This window comes from Alligator mississippiensis, chromosome 9 (genome assembly GCF_030867095.1).
Source record: "Alligator mississippiensis isolate rAllMis1 chromosome 9, rAllMis1, whole genome shotgun sequence".
In the NCBI taxonomy this organism is placed as follows: domain Eukaryota; kingdom Metazoa; phylum Chordata; order Crocodylia; family Alligatoridae; genus Alligator; species Alligator mississippiensis.
Genome location: NC_081832.1, coordinates 59024154 through 59045114, shown reverse-complemented (window position 1 = coordinate 59045114; position 20961 = coordinate 59024154). Strand labels below are relative to the sequence as shown.

General features: G+C 42.1%; 1 protein-coding gene across 2 annotated transcripts; it reads right to left on the bottom strand.

Moving 5' to 3' along the window:
* Nucleotides 1–947: 947 nt before the first annotated feature.
* On the bottom strand, nucleotides 948–20940 carry SLU7 (SLU7 homolog, splicing factor). Of its 2 annotated transcripts, none has more exons than XM_014597651.3 (16): nucleotides 20773–20940; nucleotides 20053–20248; nucleotides 18769–18922; nucleotides 16820–16900; nucleotides 15737–15901; nucleotides 13776–13841; nucleotides 12005–12052; nucleotides 10649–10780; nucleotides 10118–10215; nucleotides 8528–8595; nucleotides 8187–8326; nucleotides 6348–6509; nucleotides 5845–5949; nucleotides 5621–5695; nucleotides 5205–5318; nucleotides 948–3716 (listed from the first exon to the last, which is right to left on the bottom strand). In XM_014597651.3, exons 2-16 carry the CDS (start codon nucleotides 20214–20216, stop codon nucleotides 3537–3539), a joined length of 1752 nt encoding a protein of 583 aa, XP_014453137.1. In that variant the 5' UTR covers nucleotides 20217–20248; nucleotides 20773–20940; the 3' UTR covers nucleotides 948–3536. The 2 variants fall into 2 exon arrangements, with proteins under 2 accessions (XP_014453137.1, XP_006277845.1); XM_006277783.4 differs by lacking the exon at nucleotides 20773–20940 and adding an exon at nucleotides 20341–20363.
* Nucleotides 20941–20961: the final 21 nt, after the last annotated feature.

Genomic DNA, 20961 nt, shown 5'->3' with positions numbered 1-20961 from the left:
CAAGAATCGGTATATTTCTACTTCATTTTTGTCCCAACCAACATTTAAAATTTGTTTCAAATTAATTTGAAAAAGGATTTTTTCTGCACTGGCAAGTCAGGTGAGAGGACTGACAGTTATATTGTGTGGTGAAGCCAAGAAAAGCAGACAAAGCAAATGTAATCCCCATGTTGGTATTTTGACTCCTATACTATAAATAGCATACCTTTCATTGTAGTTTTTATTTAATTTGTCACAATTGGTTTAGAGATAGATCTGTCTTGCATTTCTTGTGATCTCAGAGGATTGGATTCTGAGGAACAATCCAAACATAATTACTTTTTCCCCAAGGGTTGTTTATCTTTTCTTCCAAAGAGAAAGCAGGCCAATATATTTCTTAGGCAGTGAACACAGAGATACATTTGTATCTTCAGGTATTTAAAAGCGTCTCACTATGCAGATACAACTGCAGTTCAACAATATATTTATTTGCTAAAAAAATGTCCCTCTTCCCCCACTAACTGCAACTTGAAGTTTCATAGAATAGTGTATACTACGCTGGCAGGTCTTTGGGATGTTTTCCTTTCATAGAAAAAGGGGACCAAAGGAAACCTTCCCCTCGCACTTACAACATGAAGAAAATAGTTATCAACAGTCACAACCTTAATAAGCTGTATCTACAGCTCAGGCTTGATGGCCAAGATAACAGGTTAATTAGTTACTAGCCCTAAATTGATCTTTAGTATTTTGGTTTAAAGGGCAGAGCCAGGGTCTGCATGCATATTTACACTGTGCTCATCTGCATTCAACCTGAGACACTTCCACTAAGATCAGTGGAAGTTCCACATGGAGCTTTAATGTAGAACCACAATGGAGATAGCATAATTCTGCTCTGCAGAATATCTTGTACACTAGACTGTAGTCAGTTTGTGAGCATGTACTTTTTAGAAAACTACATACAAAGCATGCAAGAAATAAGTATGTTTGTATTACATAAGAACATACAGTATTCCATGTAAATATGATCCACAGCTCTTACATCAGACATAACTGGTTGCAGTTGGATGCTTTGCATTTTATCATCCCTGAAGAATTGATATAAAAGCACTTAAGTCACTAGTGAGAGCCAGGAAAAAAAAAGTTAAGACAATGGAAAAGAAGGTGATATTTCTATGCTGACGTGACAGAAGACTGACTTGTAAAATAAGAATGCTTAAGCTTATAGTTTCATTCCCCTCACATTGGTTGTGCGTTAATGATTCCACACTGTAACTGGGTTTCTGTCTTGCAAGTCAAAATGCTCTAGAATCTACAAGGTTAAAAACAAGACCTTAGCAGCAATTGATTTTTGTTCTGAATCTTAATTAGTGCAGTGGGAACAGGAAAATGCAACACAAAACAAACTGATGTGCTATCAACTAACTTCACAGGTGGAAAGTTGCAACATAAGTGATTTAATTGGTAAGCACTAGGGGTGTGTGAAATGCACTGTATTCGATTCAGATTTGGATTCGGCCCAAATCGGGGACAGTGATTCGATCCATTGATTTCAATCGCTGTCCCCGATTTGATTTGGCCGAATCCAAAGATTCAGTGCCGATTCAAAGAATCAGTGATTCAGACATAGATAGCTTTAAATATTTTTTCTACATACCTTGAGGTACCAGGTGCGGCTCGTGAACACTGTGATGCTGGGGGGTCCCCTTGCAGCCCCCGGCTCAGCAGTCAGCCTCAAGAGGACTCCAGCTGCCTCCCTAGACCCAGGAGGCACCAGTCACTGAGCTGGGGGCAGGGGCATGGGCCCACCCCCACACGCTCCCCGGTGGATCTGGAAGTGGACCAGAAGTGCTTCTGGTCCACTTCTGGGTCTGCTGCCGAGCGTGCTTGGGAGTCCCCCGTGCTCCTGTGGGACACTATCTGCCCTAGCATCTCAGCATTCATGAGCTGCCTGTTACCTTGAGGTATGTAGAGAAAACATTTAAAGCTGTGTCTATGTTCAAATCACCAAATCTTTCTGAATCTGTCCCAATTCGGAGGGTTCCAATTTGATTTGGAGAGATTGAAGGGTCTCCTGATTTGATCTGAATTCAAAGATTCGGCCACCTAATCAGGCTGGATCTCCGCCAAATCGAGTAAGGGACCGAAGCTTTGCACAGCCCTAGTAAGCACACCATAGCCAACTCCTCTGGTTCAATGGACATTAGCTCTCAAAGTTGTTATTTCCCCACTGTAATTAGGGCTTCTATTTATAAAACAGGAGGGCCATAAGAAACTTTATTAACATCTGTTTATATTTGCCAGTTGGGAACAGCTGTGTAACTCCAGATTGATAAAACTTTTTGCACTATAGCGCTATAACTGCAACTATATTTATATAAATTACATATTTAACAAACTATGGTTATAAGCTTCTCTCTGTGGTACTTAGCCCCTCCAGCTGTAGTACTTGCAGCACAGTCAATTCTTAATGTGAATCAGTTGAACCCAGTAGCTTTCTGGTAGAAGTTACACAACTTCTAAAAGCTATGTAGGAAGTGTCACCAGTGCCAAAATTCAATGCTTCTATCCCTGGATAGTTCTTAACCAAATCTTGCATCTCTCCCCTTAGAAACCTAGAAATCATGGTTCCAACAGTATAAATATCCTGTATTTAATCCAAGATGATCACAACTAGATATTGGCTCTTACACCTGACATTTAATATTGCAGATTAAGAGATGGAATTAATTTATGAAGTATACAAATATTTATCCTCAAAAATCAAACCGCCACAGTGACAAGTGTTGATGCCAGGACAATCTAAATGCTTGGAATGGAATTCATGTCTATTAAAATTAGAACGCAGTGCAAACAAAGATGGTCAAATTTTCACAATACATTGCATTTTCAGTGGAGACTGGCAAAGAAGGAATATGTATAAAAGACTATACTGATGATTAAAATAGAAATTTCAGGGTCTGTAGACTAAGCTTTTCTTAACCTTTTCAGTACACCCATTAATGGACAGCATTAAAACTTTATATTCAATTTAACCAGTCTGTACATCACAGCAGATCAGTTTTTACATTCTGCATTCACAAAATAGGTATGACAAATGACTAAGAATGATTCTATTTTCCACTTTGTGCCATTTGCAGGAAAAGACCCATCAGTGATGATAATCTAGGCACCACTTGTTATATATTCAGAAATTGGTGTTGAAACAGTGACACCTGCTGACCAGCTCAATTAGGTACAGTTAATTTTCCTGACCAGACAGTCTCTTCCTTCATGTTGTACTGGTATAAGGGACTTAAAGCAGCTGTCCACTACTTATGCTTCAGTAGCATCGAGTCTATACTAAATATACTTAAAAAAGAAAGAAAAGCACCCCACATTACATTAATAAGCTTGAAAGCACTTGCTTTAAATACCATTCACTGACTTCTTCCTTGTTAAAAAGTGCCATTTCTGCGACATTTCACAGAAATGTGGAAATAACCAAAATTCTAGATACTTGCTCCCCAAGTATCATGTATTGACAGCCAGTCCTGCATGTTGCAATACTTTTCACATGATTACTGTCCAAGAAAGGAAGCCATAGGATCATCTGGTCTTTGTCGTTTCATTCTATAAGCCTCCATTTCCTCCTCTGTTGGTTCGCGGGCTTCGTACATGCTGTTATATGGCCTCTTCCTCTCATCTAACTGCATGAGTTCTTTAACATGGAGGAGACGAGCCTCTTCTGCATTTAATGCCTGAAGTGAAAGCAAAAATAAGATGAGGAACACGTCAGATCCCACTCCTGTAAAAAGCCAACATCAGGCAGAAAGGTACATCACATACTCCAAAACCATACAACAAAGCTAGTGTTTATTCTTCTCTTACACATTTCAGGTTTATAACTTCTAATGCAAAAATAAGCTAGCATTTAAACCACATTTTAATTAGCTGTCAGTTTATTCACAGTGTATATACACAGTATAACCACAGGACAACAATTCTCAACCAGGGTGCCATGGCTGTGCCACACAATTTTAGCAATTTTAGACATGCAATCACAAGATAAACCCAGAGATTTCAAATGGAAAACCATAATGTTAATAACGTTTTGACCTGTTGTGGTCTTTCTGAGTTTGTTACAACAGAAATACTGCTGTATTAAATTTCCATGGTAAAAAAAAAAAAAAAAAACACATGTGAAAACTCAAAGCTCTAGCATTTTCCAAGAAGTGTTTCCAGTCTAGAAAGGTTGAAAACCACTGCTATAGGCTGTTAAAGTACAATCATTTTCAACTGGATGTGTGTGCAGGTTGGAACTTTAAAAGGCAGCTAAAGGATTTAGCAGCATAAGTTACTGTTTGAAGTCACTGAATGATATCTTCCCAAGTTACTTAAGCACTTTTTAAAACTGAGCCCAGAGCTAATTAAAAAAAAATGCCCCAGCAAGCTATTCCTTTCTTTGGTGCACTGCTGCTGTGTGCTATTAAATTATGGCTGTTGTTTAACCAAAAAGGCTGTAAACAGACAGAATACTGCACCATCCCCCCTGCAACAAACAGTGATTTACTTTAAGCTTGGCATGTCCCTGCACTGAGCACAGCACATACTCAGAAGAGGCACTGTGTGTCATTCTGACTCAGTTCACCCTACATTTGTATAGATTGGGCGGCTTCAGCAGGGCTTTTTGGTGCTTTTATCTAATAGCTGACTGAAACAGCTATTAGATAAAAGTGCCAAAAAGCCCCGCTGAAGTGCCCAATCTATACAGATGCTGCGGAACTGAGTCAAACTAATGTGCTTCCTCTTCCAGTAAAGTACTGTTTTTCCCCACCCCTATATCTGTCAGCACCCGAAGTGGCCGAAGCACAGCACGCAACTTTTAAAGCTCCAATCCACAGCTCAGTGGTGATGTGTTCAGTGATGTCATTGAGACTCTGTATAAATGCAGTAAATCCACCTGTGTATTATCACTTGCAGGATAGGGTCAAGATTTATCCTCTCGTAGAATATGTCAAGTAATTGATACAACTAGCAGAAAGACTGTGATGAGTTCTTATTGCTCACAGTCATTCAATGTCAAAGCACTGAAAACCACTTCAACTCAAAGTCAGCAGCAAAGGAAAATAATGCATAGTATTACAAGACCCATGATGAAAAGACATGAATATCAAATGGCAGATCTCAACTGAACCTAATTTTTCAGTTACAGAAACAAAGAGTAACTGTTCAAGAATAAAACTTACCTTTTTCAGTTTTTCTTGTTTCTTCCTCTCTTCACCTTCACTATCTGAATTTGAGCTCTTCTTATGCTTCTTCTTTTTCTTCTTCTTCTCTTCTTTCTGTTTTTCTTGATGCATCTGAAGTATAAAAATAGTAGAGGCTTAAGCCTGAAATTCTAGTGGTTACTGTCATATAGGTGCATCTCCAATATATGCTGCCTCAAGGGTCTATCAACTATCTTAGAGCTTAGCTCATGAGTACTGAATGCTAACAGTAATCCAGCACAAAACCTCCTAATCAGGCTCAGAAAAATGGCGCATATGCTCTTTTTTGTAGTACAGTTACTACATGTACTTCCCTCATTTTTTAAAGTGCTAGAAAGATGACAAAGAGCTCATTTTATTAGATATTTTCCCCCTTTCAAGGGATAGCAACTTACCTCCACCAGTGTTTTGGGTTTTGCCATGTATTCTTCCTCCATGAATTCTTCATCTGGCAAGTCTGCCTCAGCATTCTGCATGATAAAGATAAAAGGAAGAGTGTAATCTCACAATGTGTGTTCCAAATTACAAACATGACATTTTAGCCTCATGTTATTTTATTAACTCAGTTTGTTATAGAAGTATGCGACATTCTGCTGTTTACACGTGAAGCAATACTCACAGCAATCTCTTTCCCAGCTTCTCCTGTACAATAGGAATACTTGACAAATGAATGGCAGCATTTATAGCCCCACTTGCCTTCCTTCCAGTATGAACCCCAAATACACTGCAAGGAAAAAAACCAATACGAAAGCAATTACTGAGCTGTCAGAGTTATTACAATGTTACTGGTAGCATTTCTAGATAGCACTAATTTACCCAAAGAGCAGAAATGGGAAAGTTTTGAAAAACGCTTCTGATATATTACATTACAAGAATAGGAAACACAATGCCCAGTGCCCATTACGAGTCAAATTATGGAAGCACAACTGCCATTTGGATTTTTGAATCTTTCTGCCATAACCTTCCCTTGACTCATACATGTAACTTCCTTTAGAGCTATTCAAGCTGGAAAAGAGGGTGGGAGGTAAAAGTGATATAGTTATTGTTTTGGTTATTATACAACTGTCCTAGTGGCATCTAATCATATTTCCCCTAATTAAGCTGGAAATTAGCTTCGCTTACCGTATGGTTGTTGATCATTACATCCTCTTCATATTTAGAGCGAGCAATAGCTTTCTCTTGTCCTTTGATAACTGTTCCATGTCTAGAATACTCCACATAGTCTTCTGTCTGAGCTAACAGCAATTCAGCTGGTGGGGCATCCAGATGTTCTTGTCCTCCGTACTATGACAAAAACAATAGTTTTAAAAACTTGCTGCAAACATAAAACGATATTTGCAGATAAATTTGCATTTCAAACCCATCATCTCAACACATTTCCCTGTGGTGTTACAAAACATTTTGAACAAAGCAGATTGCTTCAATTTTTATGCTTTTTTCTAATTTGCTAAATAAAGATAATGTTTTCTGTTCAAAACATAATATCATAACGATATTCCTCATTATAATCAAAGACTTTCTATGCCAGTAGAAGTGCAATCCCAGTACAGAAAAATAAGGATATGTTAATTATTCTTGACAAGAATAAAGTTGGAATCTACTTGGATGATATGTTTTTATTGAGTTGTTTAATTAAATGTGATGGCCATAAAAGGTCACATTAACTGCTCAAAACCAAAAGCCTGAAAATTCAGATTTTGAGAAGTACTACTCCTCCTCTTGCATGAGCCAGAAAAAATATATTTGCAATATTTACACAAAACAATGCAGGTTTCAGTTTTCCAAAAATATCTATTTTTAATAGAGGTGCGCCAATATACTGGTCCATATCATCTTGGCACTGATAAAAGGAAAATTGACACTATCGGTAATTGGTTGCAGAATGCACATGGCCAGGAATGTACCCCGGCAGCTTGAAGAGCAGCATCCAGCCATTAAGTCCGGGGGGGGAAGGAAGGAAGAAAGGAGAGGGGCAGATTGAGGCCCCTGTGGTGAGCCAAACCAGGTAGTTTCTGACAGTTTAGGGATAAGTCCCTGATGACAAGGAGAGAAAGACTTACAAACTACGGCTGTTTGAAGCTTCAGTCACTGATCCAATTTGGAGGAGATTCGGCCCAATTAGGTGGTCAAATCTCCTAATCGAATCAGGAGACCCATTAAATCGCTCTGAATTGAATCAGAAGTCTCCAAATTGATTCGGAGAGAATCAACGATTTGGCCATAGACACAGCTTTATATGGTTTTTCTACATACCTCCAGTTACCAGGCATGGCTCGTGAACGCTGAGATGGTGGGGCAGATGGAGCATCCCACAGGAGCGTTTTGTGGGAGGGGGTCCCCTGTGCACTCAGCAACGGACCTGGAAGTGGACCAGAAGTACTTCCGGTCCATTTCCAGGTCTGTTGTGGAGTGCGTGGGGGACCTCCCGCCCCCCAGCTCAATGACTGGTGCCTCCTGGGTCGGAGGGGGGGGGGGGTGTCCCCCCGTGCACTCAGCAGCAGGCCCAGAAGTGGATTGGAAATGGACCCATGGGACGCTGTGTCCGCCCCACCATCTCAGAGTTCACGAACCGTGCCTGGTACCTTGAGGTATGTAGAAACACACATATAAAGCTGTGTCGATGGCCGAATTGCTGATTCTCCAAATCAGAATCAGATCTTCAGTTTCAGCCGGATCCAATCCGGACAGTGATCTGGATCAGCAAATCGAATCACTGTCCCCTCCGAATCGGGCCAAATCCGAATCGAATACTTCCTGCTTTACACGCCTCTATTACAAACCCTTGAACTATAGTTAGTGACTACAGAAAGTAACTTACCAGGATCCAGCAGGTAAAGACTACATAATTTTAGATTTTACTAGAAGATTGGATTTTTTGAACAGTAGTAAGAGAAAAAGGGAAACGCCCAAGCTTGTCCAAACGTCTACAGAATTCTTGTTCAACAGTGTTATTTATTTTACCTTCTCTAGAATGCCTTCTTTTTGCTGTGCCTTGAAATCTTCTTTTTTCACTTTGAAGGATTTGTATAGAAGTTCTAGCTTTGTAGGGTCTGCTTGAAGATGAACTTCAGAGCCTTTGTCATAAGCCTCCCAAGCAAACACTGTACACGTAAAAGATATCAATTAAATAATCATTTTAAATCTAATGGACACTCTTCAGACTGACACCTTTATTTGGGTTTTTAAAAAATCATTACGTGACCAAGTTTCCAATTTATCTACAGGAAATTCACTTCTTTGGAAAAGAAGAGTACTGTTAAAATGTTTAGAGAATGATTTTAATGACAAAATGAAACACTTACATTGAGTCTGTGCCATTGAAATGGTATCTCCGGTGTAACGAACAAAGTTGTCACCTGCATAACCAACCCTATATCAAAAGAATGCTTATGTAACTTTTTAAAAAACAAAACAAAACACACAACTGGTTTCATTCTTTTTCTTTACATATTTTAACCATGAAGCTCTCTTGCTTGATAGGACACACCGCCTCCACTGTTCACAGAATGCTACCTACCATATTTCAACATAGCTTTTCTTTTATGAGGATGTTTTGTGGCACTGTAAAGTCAGACAACTAATTACTGTATTTACTCAAATAAGATAACCTCCCACCCCCACAATTGAGTCCATATATGGAAAATTCATAAATTTGCTATAATTTTCCAGGTATGGAATTTAATTATCAGAAGGATGTCTTCTGATACACCCTCCCCTCACTGCTACAATAGGTAAAGTAGTGGCTAGGGGGGGTGCTAGGCACCCCACTTGGCCTCTGTCCCTTCCCCCAACTTCTCACTGAAGCCTTCCTGTACCCCCCCCACAACCAGTTACCCAATTGCTGCCAATCCCCCCCCCCGCAATCCCTTTGGTCTCTGCCTCTTCCCTCCTGCTTACTGTCAGATGTTGCTCAGGCTGTATTCCCCCCCCTGGAGCACAGCACCTGGAAGTGTAGCCCTTGCCGCCCTTACCAAGCCATGCAGTAGTAGCGGCACTACTGTAGGGGACAGAGTTTCCATGTGCTCCGTGCCTGAGAAGGAATCCAATCCAAGCTGGATTGGAACTGTGCCCAACAGGAAGAGGGATGAGAGGGCAGGGCAGGCGGGGAAGGGAGAGGAAGAAGCTGCAGGGGGCAAGTGGCTGCTGCAGCTCTAACTGGCACCAATCTGGGCTCAGGGCCAGTCAGAGCTGCAGCAGCCCCGCTCTCCACTTTGTTCATCTTAGAGTCGTGAAGGGCTTTCCTCCCTCCCCCCCTCCATGCTGATTGCAGGGGGAGGGGGGGGAGGAACATTGTCTTAGACTCATGTAAATATGGTATTTTGGTGTTTCTAACACATTTGTTCTCCAGTGTCCTAAATACCTGCTAGAAGGGCCAAGTTTCAGATTAGGATTTCTAGAAAAAAAATATCCCAATTTGATGAGTTTCTCTGCTGTGATAAATTTCAGGTCAAGAATGAAAAACAACTGCAAACAAGCTACTACTGAAATACGTTTACATAAAGATCACTTAAATCTACAGATATAATTTCTAGGACATCAGAGAACCCTTGTCAATTATAATTTGCTTTTCTGCCTACTTTACAGTTCTTACACACAAAATGCAAAGTCTGTTCTGGTGTCCCAAAGGACAAAGACCAAAATTTACCTAAATCAAGTACCAGCGGTAATGATTCTTATTAGTCTTTTGCTGTATCAACTTATATGTGAGGGGGGAAAATTAGCTGACAACTGAAAAAAAAAAAGTTGTATTAATAAGTTCTTCCCATCCATAATTGTCTAATGCCTCATTAGTAGCAAGATACATAAGTCTACGACGTGATACAAAGTTAATAAGGGCATTTTTAGTTTATCTTCTTTTGTTAGAAAGGGCCCAACTCCTGTTTCTGACTTACTCATCTGGATTTTTGCCGGTGTTAGCATATGGGTTCTCCCTCATCGCTCTCGTTTTAGGATCGTAGTAGGCAGAGTTTGGATCCAGATTCCTCAAGTACTTAAAAAAAACAAAACAACCCCCCAAACAATTAGAAAATGTGCAGAATTCCAACAGACTGCGAAGTATTAAAAGCATCTAGGGAGAAGATAAAGTAAAGCACTAGGTACTACGTGTCTACAGCTGCTAGTAACTCCAGTCTTTAAAAAAAGGGGATAACCAAGATCATAGCTTTCCCCTCTTACACCCCCAAATTAAGGAAGAGCCTGGCAGAGCTAGGATGGCATACACATTGTGACTGGCTTCTGTGCTGCAGAAGATGTGCCAAAATCTATTTTTTAAAAGCTGGATTGATTTGTAGCCTTTTCTGTTTGTTTATGGTATAAAAACATCCTGAAACAACGGCATTCCTTCTATTCTTTCCTCAGAAACGGAATTTTCTTGCTTCATGCTTGAGCTCTAACATCAACTCTAGTCATTTGCTCCTGCTTACTTTTGCAATATCTTCCCGGATACGTAAGTTTCGGACTGTAATACGCCTTTTGGAGTCAAAGTTCTGTCCGGGCATGTCAATATCATCTGCGTATTTATCTTCATCCTCATCTTCACTGTTATGATCTCGTTCCTGAAAAGTGAAAGCAGAAATCAACTGAGTAAAAGATGGGTATTAAATCTAGAAATTAGTATTAACAAAGGACTTGATGTTCTACAAATGATTTTATGAAAAAATATTCTCTCTAGTTAAAAATCAGCATTGTAATTTTTTTGGTTGTTTGTAATCCATTCTGAAGTTACTTTCCAAGATTCAGAAGTGATTATGTTAGAGGATTTCCATTTCCTGTTATAAGATCAAGAGTTAAACACAACTGTGATAATATTTAAAAGAAGTTGTGTTAGATGTGCTGGCTAAAATAGCATTAGGATTTTCTTTCACAAGTCAAGTTATTCTTGTGCCTGGCAACTTCAGTATTACAATAAGATTTTAAAAGGAGTACTCTGTGCATACAAGCTGCAAGGGAAGCAAGTCCTGCCCACTTAAATCTTTGGGTGGCATGGATCCAACCACTTTCTAGACCAGGGATAGGCAATGTTTTTTGGCTGGAGTGCCAAAAAACACCACAATGCCTACCTCAGAAGGTGCCAGAGGGCCGGCACGGCAGAAAAACAAAATGAAGGCAAGGGGTACATGGCAGGATGCCCTGCTTGTGTCCTTTGCCCTGCCCCCCTCAAAGCCCCTGCCCCCAGCCCTGCTGCCCCATGACCCCCACCCAAAGCCCCTGCCCCACAGCCCGGGCTCTGTGGCTGCCAGCAGCTACCCCGGCTCTGGGTAGCTGGAGCCTGGGCTGCTCCCAGCAGGGCTCACAGCATCCCAGCTGCCTGCTGGGAGCAGCCTGGGATCCCAGCTACAAACAGTTACACCGGGCTCAGCACCTCCATGCTAGGAGAGGGGGAGAGACCAGGGCTGCACTCCCTCAGGCCCCACCCCCACCGCTCGCTCCGAGGTGCGCCTGCGCGTGCCAGTGCAGAGCTGAAGCTGGAACCCAGCACAGCTGTTTAGAGCCTTCTGGCTGCAGCTGGCCCCGGCTCTGGGGAGCTGCTGCCAGCCGGGATCCTGGGCTGCTTCCAGCAGGCAGCTGGGACGCTGCAAGCCCTGCTGGGAGCAGCCTGGGCTCTGTTGATGGCAGCAGCTACCTGGAGCTGGGGCTGGCCACGGCATGCCAAGCAAAATGGCCTCGCGTGCCACGCTCGGCACGTGCGCCAAGGGTTGCCGACCCCTGTTCTAGACCCTCCTACTCCAGCTAATGGTCTGTTTCTCCCTGTGGTGCAATGCATTTAGTAAGTGTCTTACTGTCTGTGAATTTGGTTCCTCTTCTCCCCACTGGTGTCTTGGGGAATTCTGCAGCAAACAAAGAACACATCACCAGAGAATACACAATACTGGGGAGGGAGAAGAAGGCAGAGGGAATTGTTGGAAAAAGCAATCAAGGAAGGCTTTATGCATAAGAAAGACTTGTTGGAGGTAAAGTGCAATAACCATGGAACAAAATCCATTACAGACCACTATGACAACATCCTTTAAGTTTACAAGCCTTCCACAGCATAGAAAAAAATCTTGAAGTATTTAATTTTTTTCCCCAGTCAAATCTACAAAAATCTTGAACTGGTGGACAATTGCATGAAGGCTTTTAGGCCATGGAATACCACTATATTTTTAAAATAAACTCTATTACTTTCAATTTAGATTAACCTCTCACCAGAACTCCACTCATGTTATTTATTTATTTATTTTTATGTTCTGAAATTGATGACAACTTAACAGGAATTAGCAGCAGCTTAGTCTTTTTCATTCAAGCACCAGACCTTGTGCTTTAACTAGGAGAAAGCTGGCTGAAGTATTTTAAAGGAACCAATGGACTTCAAAGTTGAGAATTTCTGGAACAGTGAAGTGGGAAGATCCATGGCTACCGGAGGAATCAGGATTCCTAGAAGAGGCCTAACCTGTCTCACTCAAAATGTCCTCCCAGCATCATTAATATGCTTCCTTCTACCACTTCCCCTATACCAGAAATCAACATGGGATGACCTCGGGAGATCTTGCACTGGGATAAACAAGAGACCATGTTTACTCTGCCATTTAGCGACAAAAACCACGGTACCATTTCTAGAACAAGAGGATAAAATTGCTTCAATTCTGTGCGTTTGTTGTGGTGGAGAAGAAACATGCTATATCCTAAAATCTAAACCTCACTTAGTGATCTATTTTTTTTAACATGGGAAGTTACAGTTACCTTGCTTACAGTTTGAATATTAAATGCATTTAAAGACATATCAATGCCTTAATTCTAATGCAAGGGGCTAATGAAAAGTAAGAACAAGAAAAGCCAAAGCCAAGACCTGTAAGAAAAAGGACATCCTGATAAGATGAAATAAACATTGGCACTAACAACTGAACTAGATGCAAAAAGTGGGTTCCAAAGACAGAATATAGTTCATTCATGTGTATGCTAAGCATGGGCTAATCAATTCATGAGCAGATTTTACAGGAAAAAAGTAAAATACTTATTCATCCTCAAGATATTTTGTATTTCATTCTCTGAATAACGTTAACTAAACATAGAAATGTCTCCCTAATCCACAGCTATGTTCTGCTTGCCCTGACAAGAGTATAGGTTGTCAGGACTGAAGTAGGGTAATTTTGCCTGTGATATAAAGGTAAGGCCATTTTAAACTTGATATGAACTATTTTAAAATACTTCACAATACAAATACAAGTGCATTTTTCTTTTAGCATAGTTATATCACTCAAAGAGCTGAAATATAGGACAATGCAAGATGCCTACTGCAAAAATATGCACAATGTGGAAAAAAATTACTATCAGTAAGCAAGAATCTCTGTTCTGGCCCAGCAGTAGCACTTGGGAATGGGGTTATCAGCAGTGCATGCTGAAAAACTGCACAGCTGAGGTTTCAAGCCACATAAAAAAGAAATATTTGTTAAAACAATCTTCATTATTTGTTTGAGCTAACAGCATCTGATAGCCAAGATGGCTTGTTTCACTGAGAGGAGAAAGAAGCATCATTCTCTTCAAGGACAATACATTAGGCTTTTGTTTACTTACCACCTGTTCTAGTTTCCCTGATGCCAACTCTTCCTGCAGCTTCTGGGCTTTCAGTGTCCGTTTGGCCTAAATAAGATAGCATGGCAATACTTTGAGTACTTTTTAATGGATCATCTTTCGCAAAGCATTCAAAGCACGTCCGGGCATCTTTACAATTTTAAATGCATGACTTATTATGAAAATTTTCTTTTCTTGCTAACAACTAGCAATTGGCAGCAAATAACCTCCTGTTTTGATAGTTATTAAGCAATCAGTGCCCCAGTTTGGCTCCAGCCAGTTTATCCAAATCCTTACTGTTGGCTACCCCCTTCCCCCTCCCTCCCCCCATTTGCTTAGCCACTGAGGAAGGGAAATGGGATAATCCTCAACTGTTGGCTCCTAGATAACAAGTCTCCTTGGACAACCTGCATACATTTTAGGAACAAATGTAGCTACAATGAAAACCCACAAAAGGTATAAGTTCAAATATCAGTTGTGAGCAATTGCTTTCTGAGGTGAAAAGAGGACCAAAACAATGTGCCTACTGATGTGATGACATTCAAGTCTAGATCAGGGGTTCTCAATCTTTATAGATTCAAGGCACCCCTCAAAAATGTCAGCTCTTAGTTTTCATTTTAACTTTTACTACAGAAAAAAAAAAAGAGTCATTCTTTTGTTGCAAAGAACTCAAAGACTCAACAGGTCAGAGTGCTTTAAACTCTGCAGATTCCTATTTAAAATCTCTGAGTTTATCTTGCAAATCAGGTTTGCACACCTAAGAGAGCCAACACTGGCACTGGTAAAGATTTGACAGTGACTCACCTAGTGAGTGAATCAATGTTCCCTAATGTGCATAAAGCAAGCTTAAACCATTTTTGAAAGAAAGCAATATATATAGATTTTGAGAATGGTGAGTAAAGTGAAACAAAGGTGGCTGCGTCTAAAAAGAAGTATTCATAAGCAGCTGCTAATTGTGCCCAGAAAATTAATTCCAAAACGGAGCATGTCAACACAAGATGTTTTAACTGTAGAGCTGACTAATTAGCTCTGCAGTAAATGTCTTAGCATCTATAGGTACATCCCTATTATGCACTGGAAACTAAAACTCTGCAGCAGGGTTTACTGTATTAGTTTTTACAAGTACTACCCTGCTGTGAAGTTTTTTCATGAGCATCAGTGCATGTGTAGACACTGACTGGTACATAAGGATGCTTCAGTGTGGGGACTGCCTACCAGCTAGCCCCATGCTGAAGCACTCTTTCCCCACCAAGCCCTACCACAGCAAACTGAGCCTGGTCGGAGAAGCCAGGGCTACTCCAACTGGGCTCTATGAACTGTGCGTGAATAAACTCCAGAACTGACTGCCCTGGAGTTAAATGCTCTTGGGCATAAGTTTAAATGGTACACCTGGGAACAAAAAATGTGCACCACTTGCACGTACAGAACTGGATTTTTAATTGTGCAAGTAGCAGCGTGATTTAATGACATTACAGAATAGATGATTAACAAAATAATTAGGAAGTAGAGTGAACAGGACATGAGACTAAGATGGGTAGACTAAGTAGCTTCTCCACTAAAAGGCCTTTAAATGAGACTACCAAATCTACTTCATGCTTCTGTATGGCACATGCATATACACAGTTAAGAAAGGCCACCTCTTCAAAAACAGTAATTACAAGACTAAGTAGCTTCTCCACTAAAATCAAACTTCTGTCACCCACAGTCCATCTCCATTTTAACTACTTTCAAAATGATACTCAGAAGTACTTGTAAACAACTCTGATCTGAGGCTCATTTACAGAGTGAACTAGAACACAATTCCCTGTTTTGAGTTTTCACTTCAGCAGGAGAAATTTGTGGAACCACCAGATATACACATATTCTACATCATGCAGTAGTGCTACAGAGTTCAGAAGGTTTAGTCAAAAGGGCTGTTTGGGGCTTAAAAACAACCACCCCGTCCAAATAAAATTTCTGCATACCAAGTCAACTTTAGAATATTCTTCTACAATCTTCATATGCTCTTCTGGGTTATAACCATTCCAACGATCTCTCTTCCCATCATAATCAAACATCAGTTGAGGCTGTATATGTTCATCTGGAGCAATGTTCATGCTTGTGTATTTTGCTCCTACTTTCCTGGGTCTCTGAAGGGAAATAAGCAACACCTTTGCACGCTGATGGTTTTGTAAGATGAAAGTTTAGTAAATTAGATTGTGTCTAATTTCCTGTAATCCTTTCACTGCTACCTCACAGTATTATAGCATACTGACAATGGAGGGCTAAAGAAAGAGCAAAAAAAAACTCAAAAAAGGGAAATGGGATTGTAGTCTACAAAACTGGGAAGGAGACTCAGATGCAAGGTACTTTTTACTTAAAGCCCCCTGCCCCCCCCCAAAAAAAACCCCAAACAAACCCCAAAACAAAACAACACAACACAGATTCATAGTTGTAGGGTTGGAAGGGACCTAAGTAGAACTTCAAGTCCGACCCCATGCTGTGGGCAGGAGAGAATACTGGGCTCATATGACCCCAGCTAGGTAACAATCAAGCCTCCTCTTAAAGTCTTCGCATCTGCACATACTCCAACAAATAAGATTTCAAGCTGATGTCACATGAATGGATATTAATGAGTAGTTTTAAAATATTATTATTGATTTTAATAGAACCAGAGCTAAAAAAAAAGCAATACAGCAGAACATGAACTAAAATTAAAAAAGTTACCAAAAAGAACTAAACAAATGACATAGAGGTGGCAGATGAGAGTTGTTTGAGTAAAGTGATCATTTTCTTATCTGTATCTGTTTTCACACACAAGGCTTGAGCTACAAATGTCCTCAGATATACCACACATTGAAATGTCTGTTAGTCTTTTAATGGTCTTCAAACAGCATGTTGAAGAGCTGAATTTCACAAATTCGAGTGAAAGTAAAGCATCAGTTTAATTTTAGTTAAAACTTAAGTTTTAGTTTGACAAATCTAAATCGATACCCTTTCAGTAGATATTTTCCATCATAACAGAACTGAGAGGAATGCTTTCCAGAAAAACTCAGACACCAAGTTACCTCTAGGCAGTCTTTCTTGTTGTGTGTCATTGCACCACAGTTCTCACAGGCCCCTTTGCGATATCTTGTTGCTAAAGCATTCTAAACATGAAAAAGCAAACATTATGTGAATGTAAAGTAGCATGACTGACCCACGATGCCAGTACTTAGCTTTGCCTAATCAAGAAAACAAGCCTAATTAAGTAAATGAAGCACAAGTACATACACCTGTATATACAAGATGAGCTAAAGCATTTACAGCAATTTCCAAATACCACAAACTATTTTGTAGAAGTTTTCCTCCTTCTTCCCTACTTAATCATGAATGTAGAGAAACCATAAAGAAAGATGCAATAGAACATAGGTTCCCAAACTGTGGTATGCATACCCCTGGAGGTACGCAAGACACATCTGGGAGGTATACAGAAGACATTAAGTAGTGGTGGATTTAATTTTCATTATAATAATAATTAATATTTAAGGGCTTAAAATATAAAATGTATACTGCCAGGGGTATGTAGGCAGCTGGTAAATCTGGAAGGGGGGTATGTAATAAGAAAATATTTAGGAACCTCTGCACTAGAAGTGACAGACAAAATTCCATTGAATCCAATGATGTCAGAGTAAGTTCCCAAAATTTTCTTCAGAATACAAACTGAATCCACATTGTTTTGTAGTTATTTAAAGTAATTACCAATAAAAAGGCTAATGGTTTCATTTAAGTTCCTAGAAGGAAGACAGCTATACCACCAAAAACTTACATCCTTGACAGGTTTTTGTAGCGAGACAGAGGATCAAATGGCAATAAATGCTAAGCTATACTGACTGTCTAGAGCAGGCTTGTCCAACATGCAGCCCACAGGCCGCCATTAAACCCACCAAGCCATTTTATTTGGTCCAAGGCGGTGGCGGCCATGCCGCTGTGGAGTGCAGAGCCGCAGTAGCAGAGCCATGGTGAGGCAGGCAGGGCTGGCCCACGGGCCCCAGCTAGCAGCGAGGGGAGGGGAGCAGACTGCCCCACGTGGGAAGCTAAGCAGCGGCCGCTGACACTGCCAGCCTGCGCTTGCCTCCTCACCCGCCCACTTCAAGCCAGCCCCGCTGCCCTGCCATACAGCAAGGCGGTGCCTGCTCCCCCAGCCAGTCTCCCCCTGGGCACTGTGGCTCTCCGGGCCCGGCTGCCCGTGCGCGAGGCCCCGAGGGGGTCGCTTCTCATGTGCTGCTGGGGACGGGAGGAGCCCGGCTGGGTCTGCACTGGCCAGAAGCGGCGGCAGAGCCGTGTGCCACTCGGGATCGGACAGGCCTACACCGGTCAGTCCCGAGCGGCACACGGCTCTGGCGCCGCTTCTGCTGGCCGGTGCGGACCTGGCCAGCCCCCTCCCGTCCCCAGCAGCACATGGGAAGCCGGCTTCAGCTGCATGCTGCTTTTCCTGGCTGGTGCTGACCCGGTTCTGCCCAGGCGGGTCCTGCAGCACCATGTCAACCCAGGCATAGCACTGGCAGGCTGGGCAGGCCCCAAGTCAACCCCAGCCTGGCCTCGTGGCTCCTGCAGCACCAGGTCAACCCGGTTGTAGCCAAGCAGCTCCTGCAGCACCAGGTCAACCCCTGCAACTTCACTGGTGTCAAAGGTCATGTGACATCACTTCCTGATATGATACCACTTCCTGTGATGTCTTTGAATATGGCTTGCCGGCCCACTGGGTGATAAAAAGTTCATGATCCGGACCCACATTCAAAAAGGTTGGACACTCCTGGTCTAGAGAGAGACCCAGAGGTTGAGCTGAAACCTAGCTGGTGCAATAGTTAGTGAAGCAAACTTTACCCAATACTAAAGTTACCCGAAGAGTGACTGGCTACGGTGAAACATGGCTTAAAAGAAACCACCACAATTCTGTCAAGAACACATTCTGCCCTTGGTCACAGGCGTTCCACAAGCCTCACCTTTGCTACACACCAAAAAGGTTTTTACTTACCTCTTGAACCCCTCGTTTATACCAGTCTCCAGATGTGCTAAACTGCTTCTGCTTCTCTGGCTGAGGTCTCTGGTGCTTTAGCGTAGGTCGTTTTGAAGGATCTATGTACCATGGCACTGAGGAGATGTACTGAGGAATATGAGGATTGATATCTCTGAGAAAGATTTTAAAAGAAAATGTTTAGACGTACAAATAATATAAACATGAACAGGAATCTTTTTTTTAAAAGAGCATTTTTTGTATTTAGTATAAATATTTTTGTAACAGGTGGTGTAGATATTGGTCTTCTCAATACACTGAACTGGTCTATACTTACCAAATTAAACAAACCATAATTCTCTTTACTTCGATCCATTTACTTGGGCTGAAATCCAGCCTCCAACCGAGTAACTTGACTTGGTATTATGAACAACATAGGATCTTAGGGAAAGAGTTATACTCCCCCCCTTCAGCAGTGAAAAAACTGAGCATCTCCATCTGGTGAAGGAGATGGAAGTAGAGGAAAGTGAAAGAACAATCTACATTATAACAAATCTTCTATCCGACCCCCCATCCACCACTAAAATGCCACATGGCTCCATTTATTACTGGCATCTCCACTTGCCATATACCAAATAAATGTTAATTCTGTGTAAAAGGAGTCTCTACCCTTGCTGAAGAGGAAGAGGATTTGGGTCTTAAAGAATAACTCACAAAGTTGATAAGTTACACTAAGCCACTGTTAGTGTAATTTTGCATGTTTCTTGAGATTTTCTTTGGCTATCAGCAGGGAGTAGAAATGTAAATATTGTTTTAAAAATTATCTTTTTAACCTCTTCTAATTATAATGGTTAAACAGTTAACCAATAACAGAGCTGCTGCTGGGAGCCACTCCTGGGGCCTTTTGGGTGGGTAATGCAGTGGCAAGCCCAGCCAGATAACACAGCCCAAATGAAGCTCCTAGGTTGGGAGGGAGGGAACAGCACCTGTGAATGAGCAGCTCACTGCTTAGTTGATAAGTCATTAAGCTGCCTGCTGTTTTCCTTTTTAACCTCCTAGGCTAGGGTACTACTCTCCGCCTCACACCTTCCCCTCCTCCTCCCTCCCCTGCAGCCTTCCAGGTCCTGCTGGGTCACTGCGTGGCTTCCTCGCCTCCCTTTCCCTGCCAGATGGGCGCACTAAACAACCAGTAAGCTAACCAGTTGTCACCGGGCTTACCAGTTAATTATTTACCTTTTAACATCCCTAGCAGAAATATTACAATTACATCCCATCGGTAACATTGAAGCCTTAAGTAAAACTTACTTTCCTTCCTCGTCTACTTCGGCTGGTGCATTACCCAGCTTTCTCTGTTCTTCTAGCTCCTTCTTCTTCCTCCAGTCCTCTCTTGTCATCTTCTTTGGCTCTTCCAAGCCCACATCATTCGAACCTCCCGGAGGAGTAGAGGCTATTACAGCCCCAGATGCCATGGTCTTTTCCCTTGCGAACACGTACAGACGTACTGAAAAGGACAATTTCCGGCATTATGAAAACTGAACAAAATCCATTTCAACCCGTTGTTTTACATCACTGCCCTTTACCTTTATCATTTACCTTTATTCACCGCGCTTAGCGCCTTCCAGCTTCCTAGTTACAATTCCCAAGAGAGAATTTTACCCCATGGCCTGGCTGGTCTGGACTGGGGGGAGAGGCTCCCTCTGTAGTGAGGCCTGGCCCCATTTTGGGGATTTCTTGGGGCCCGGCCTGCCCCACTCCTCCATGGGGGCACGATTCCACAAATGCCAACTCCCATGAGAAAAAAAAAATCACGATTTCCAAATGAAATGAACTCGGACTCGTGATCTCCTGATGGAGAGATCAACTCCCGGGACTTTTCCTTCTGACGCGTACAGACAGCGCCGAGGCGGTAGGTCGGGGGGGGGGGGGAGCGGAGGGGACTACGGCGCGGGGGAGAGCGGGGCCGGCACTGGCGTGACCGGGGCCCCAGGGCTGGGACGAGTCACGCAACGCAGCGACGCAACCTACCTGCCGGGCCGTGTTTACCCAACTAGGACTCGGCCTCTCCCACCGTGCACCGCGCGACGGCTCTAGCTCCGCCTTTTAAAGGCGTACGACCCCTGCGAAGGGATGGAGCCTCAGCCTCCTCCCGCAGCACTCGGGGCAGGCCGATGTCTCTGACGAGGTGTCGGCGGCAGGACCCAGCGGGGTGGCGTA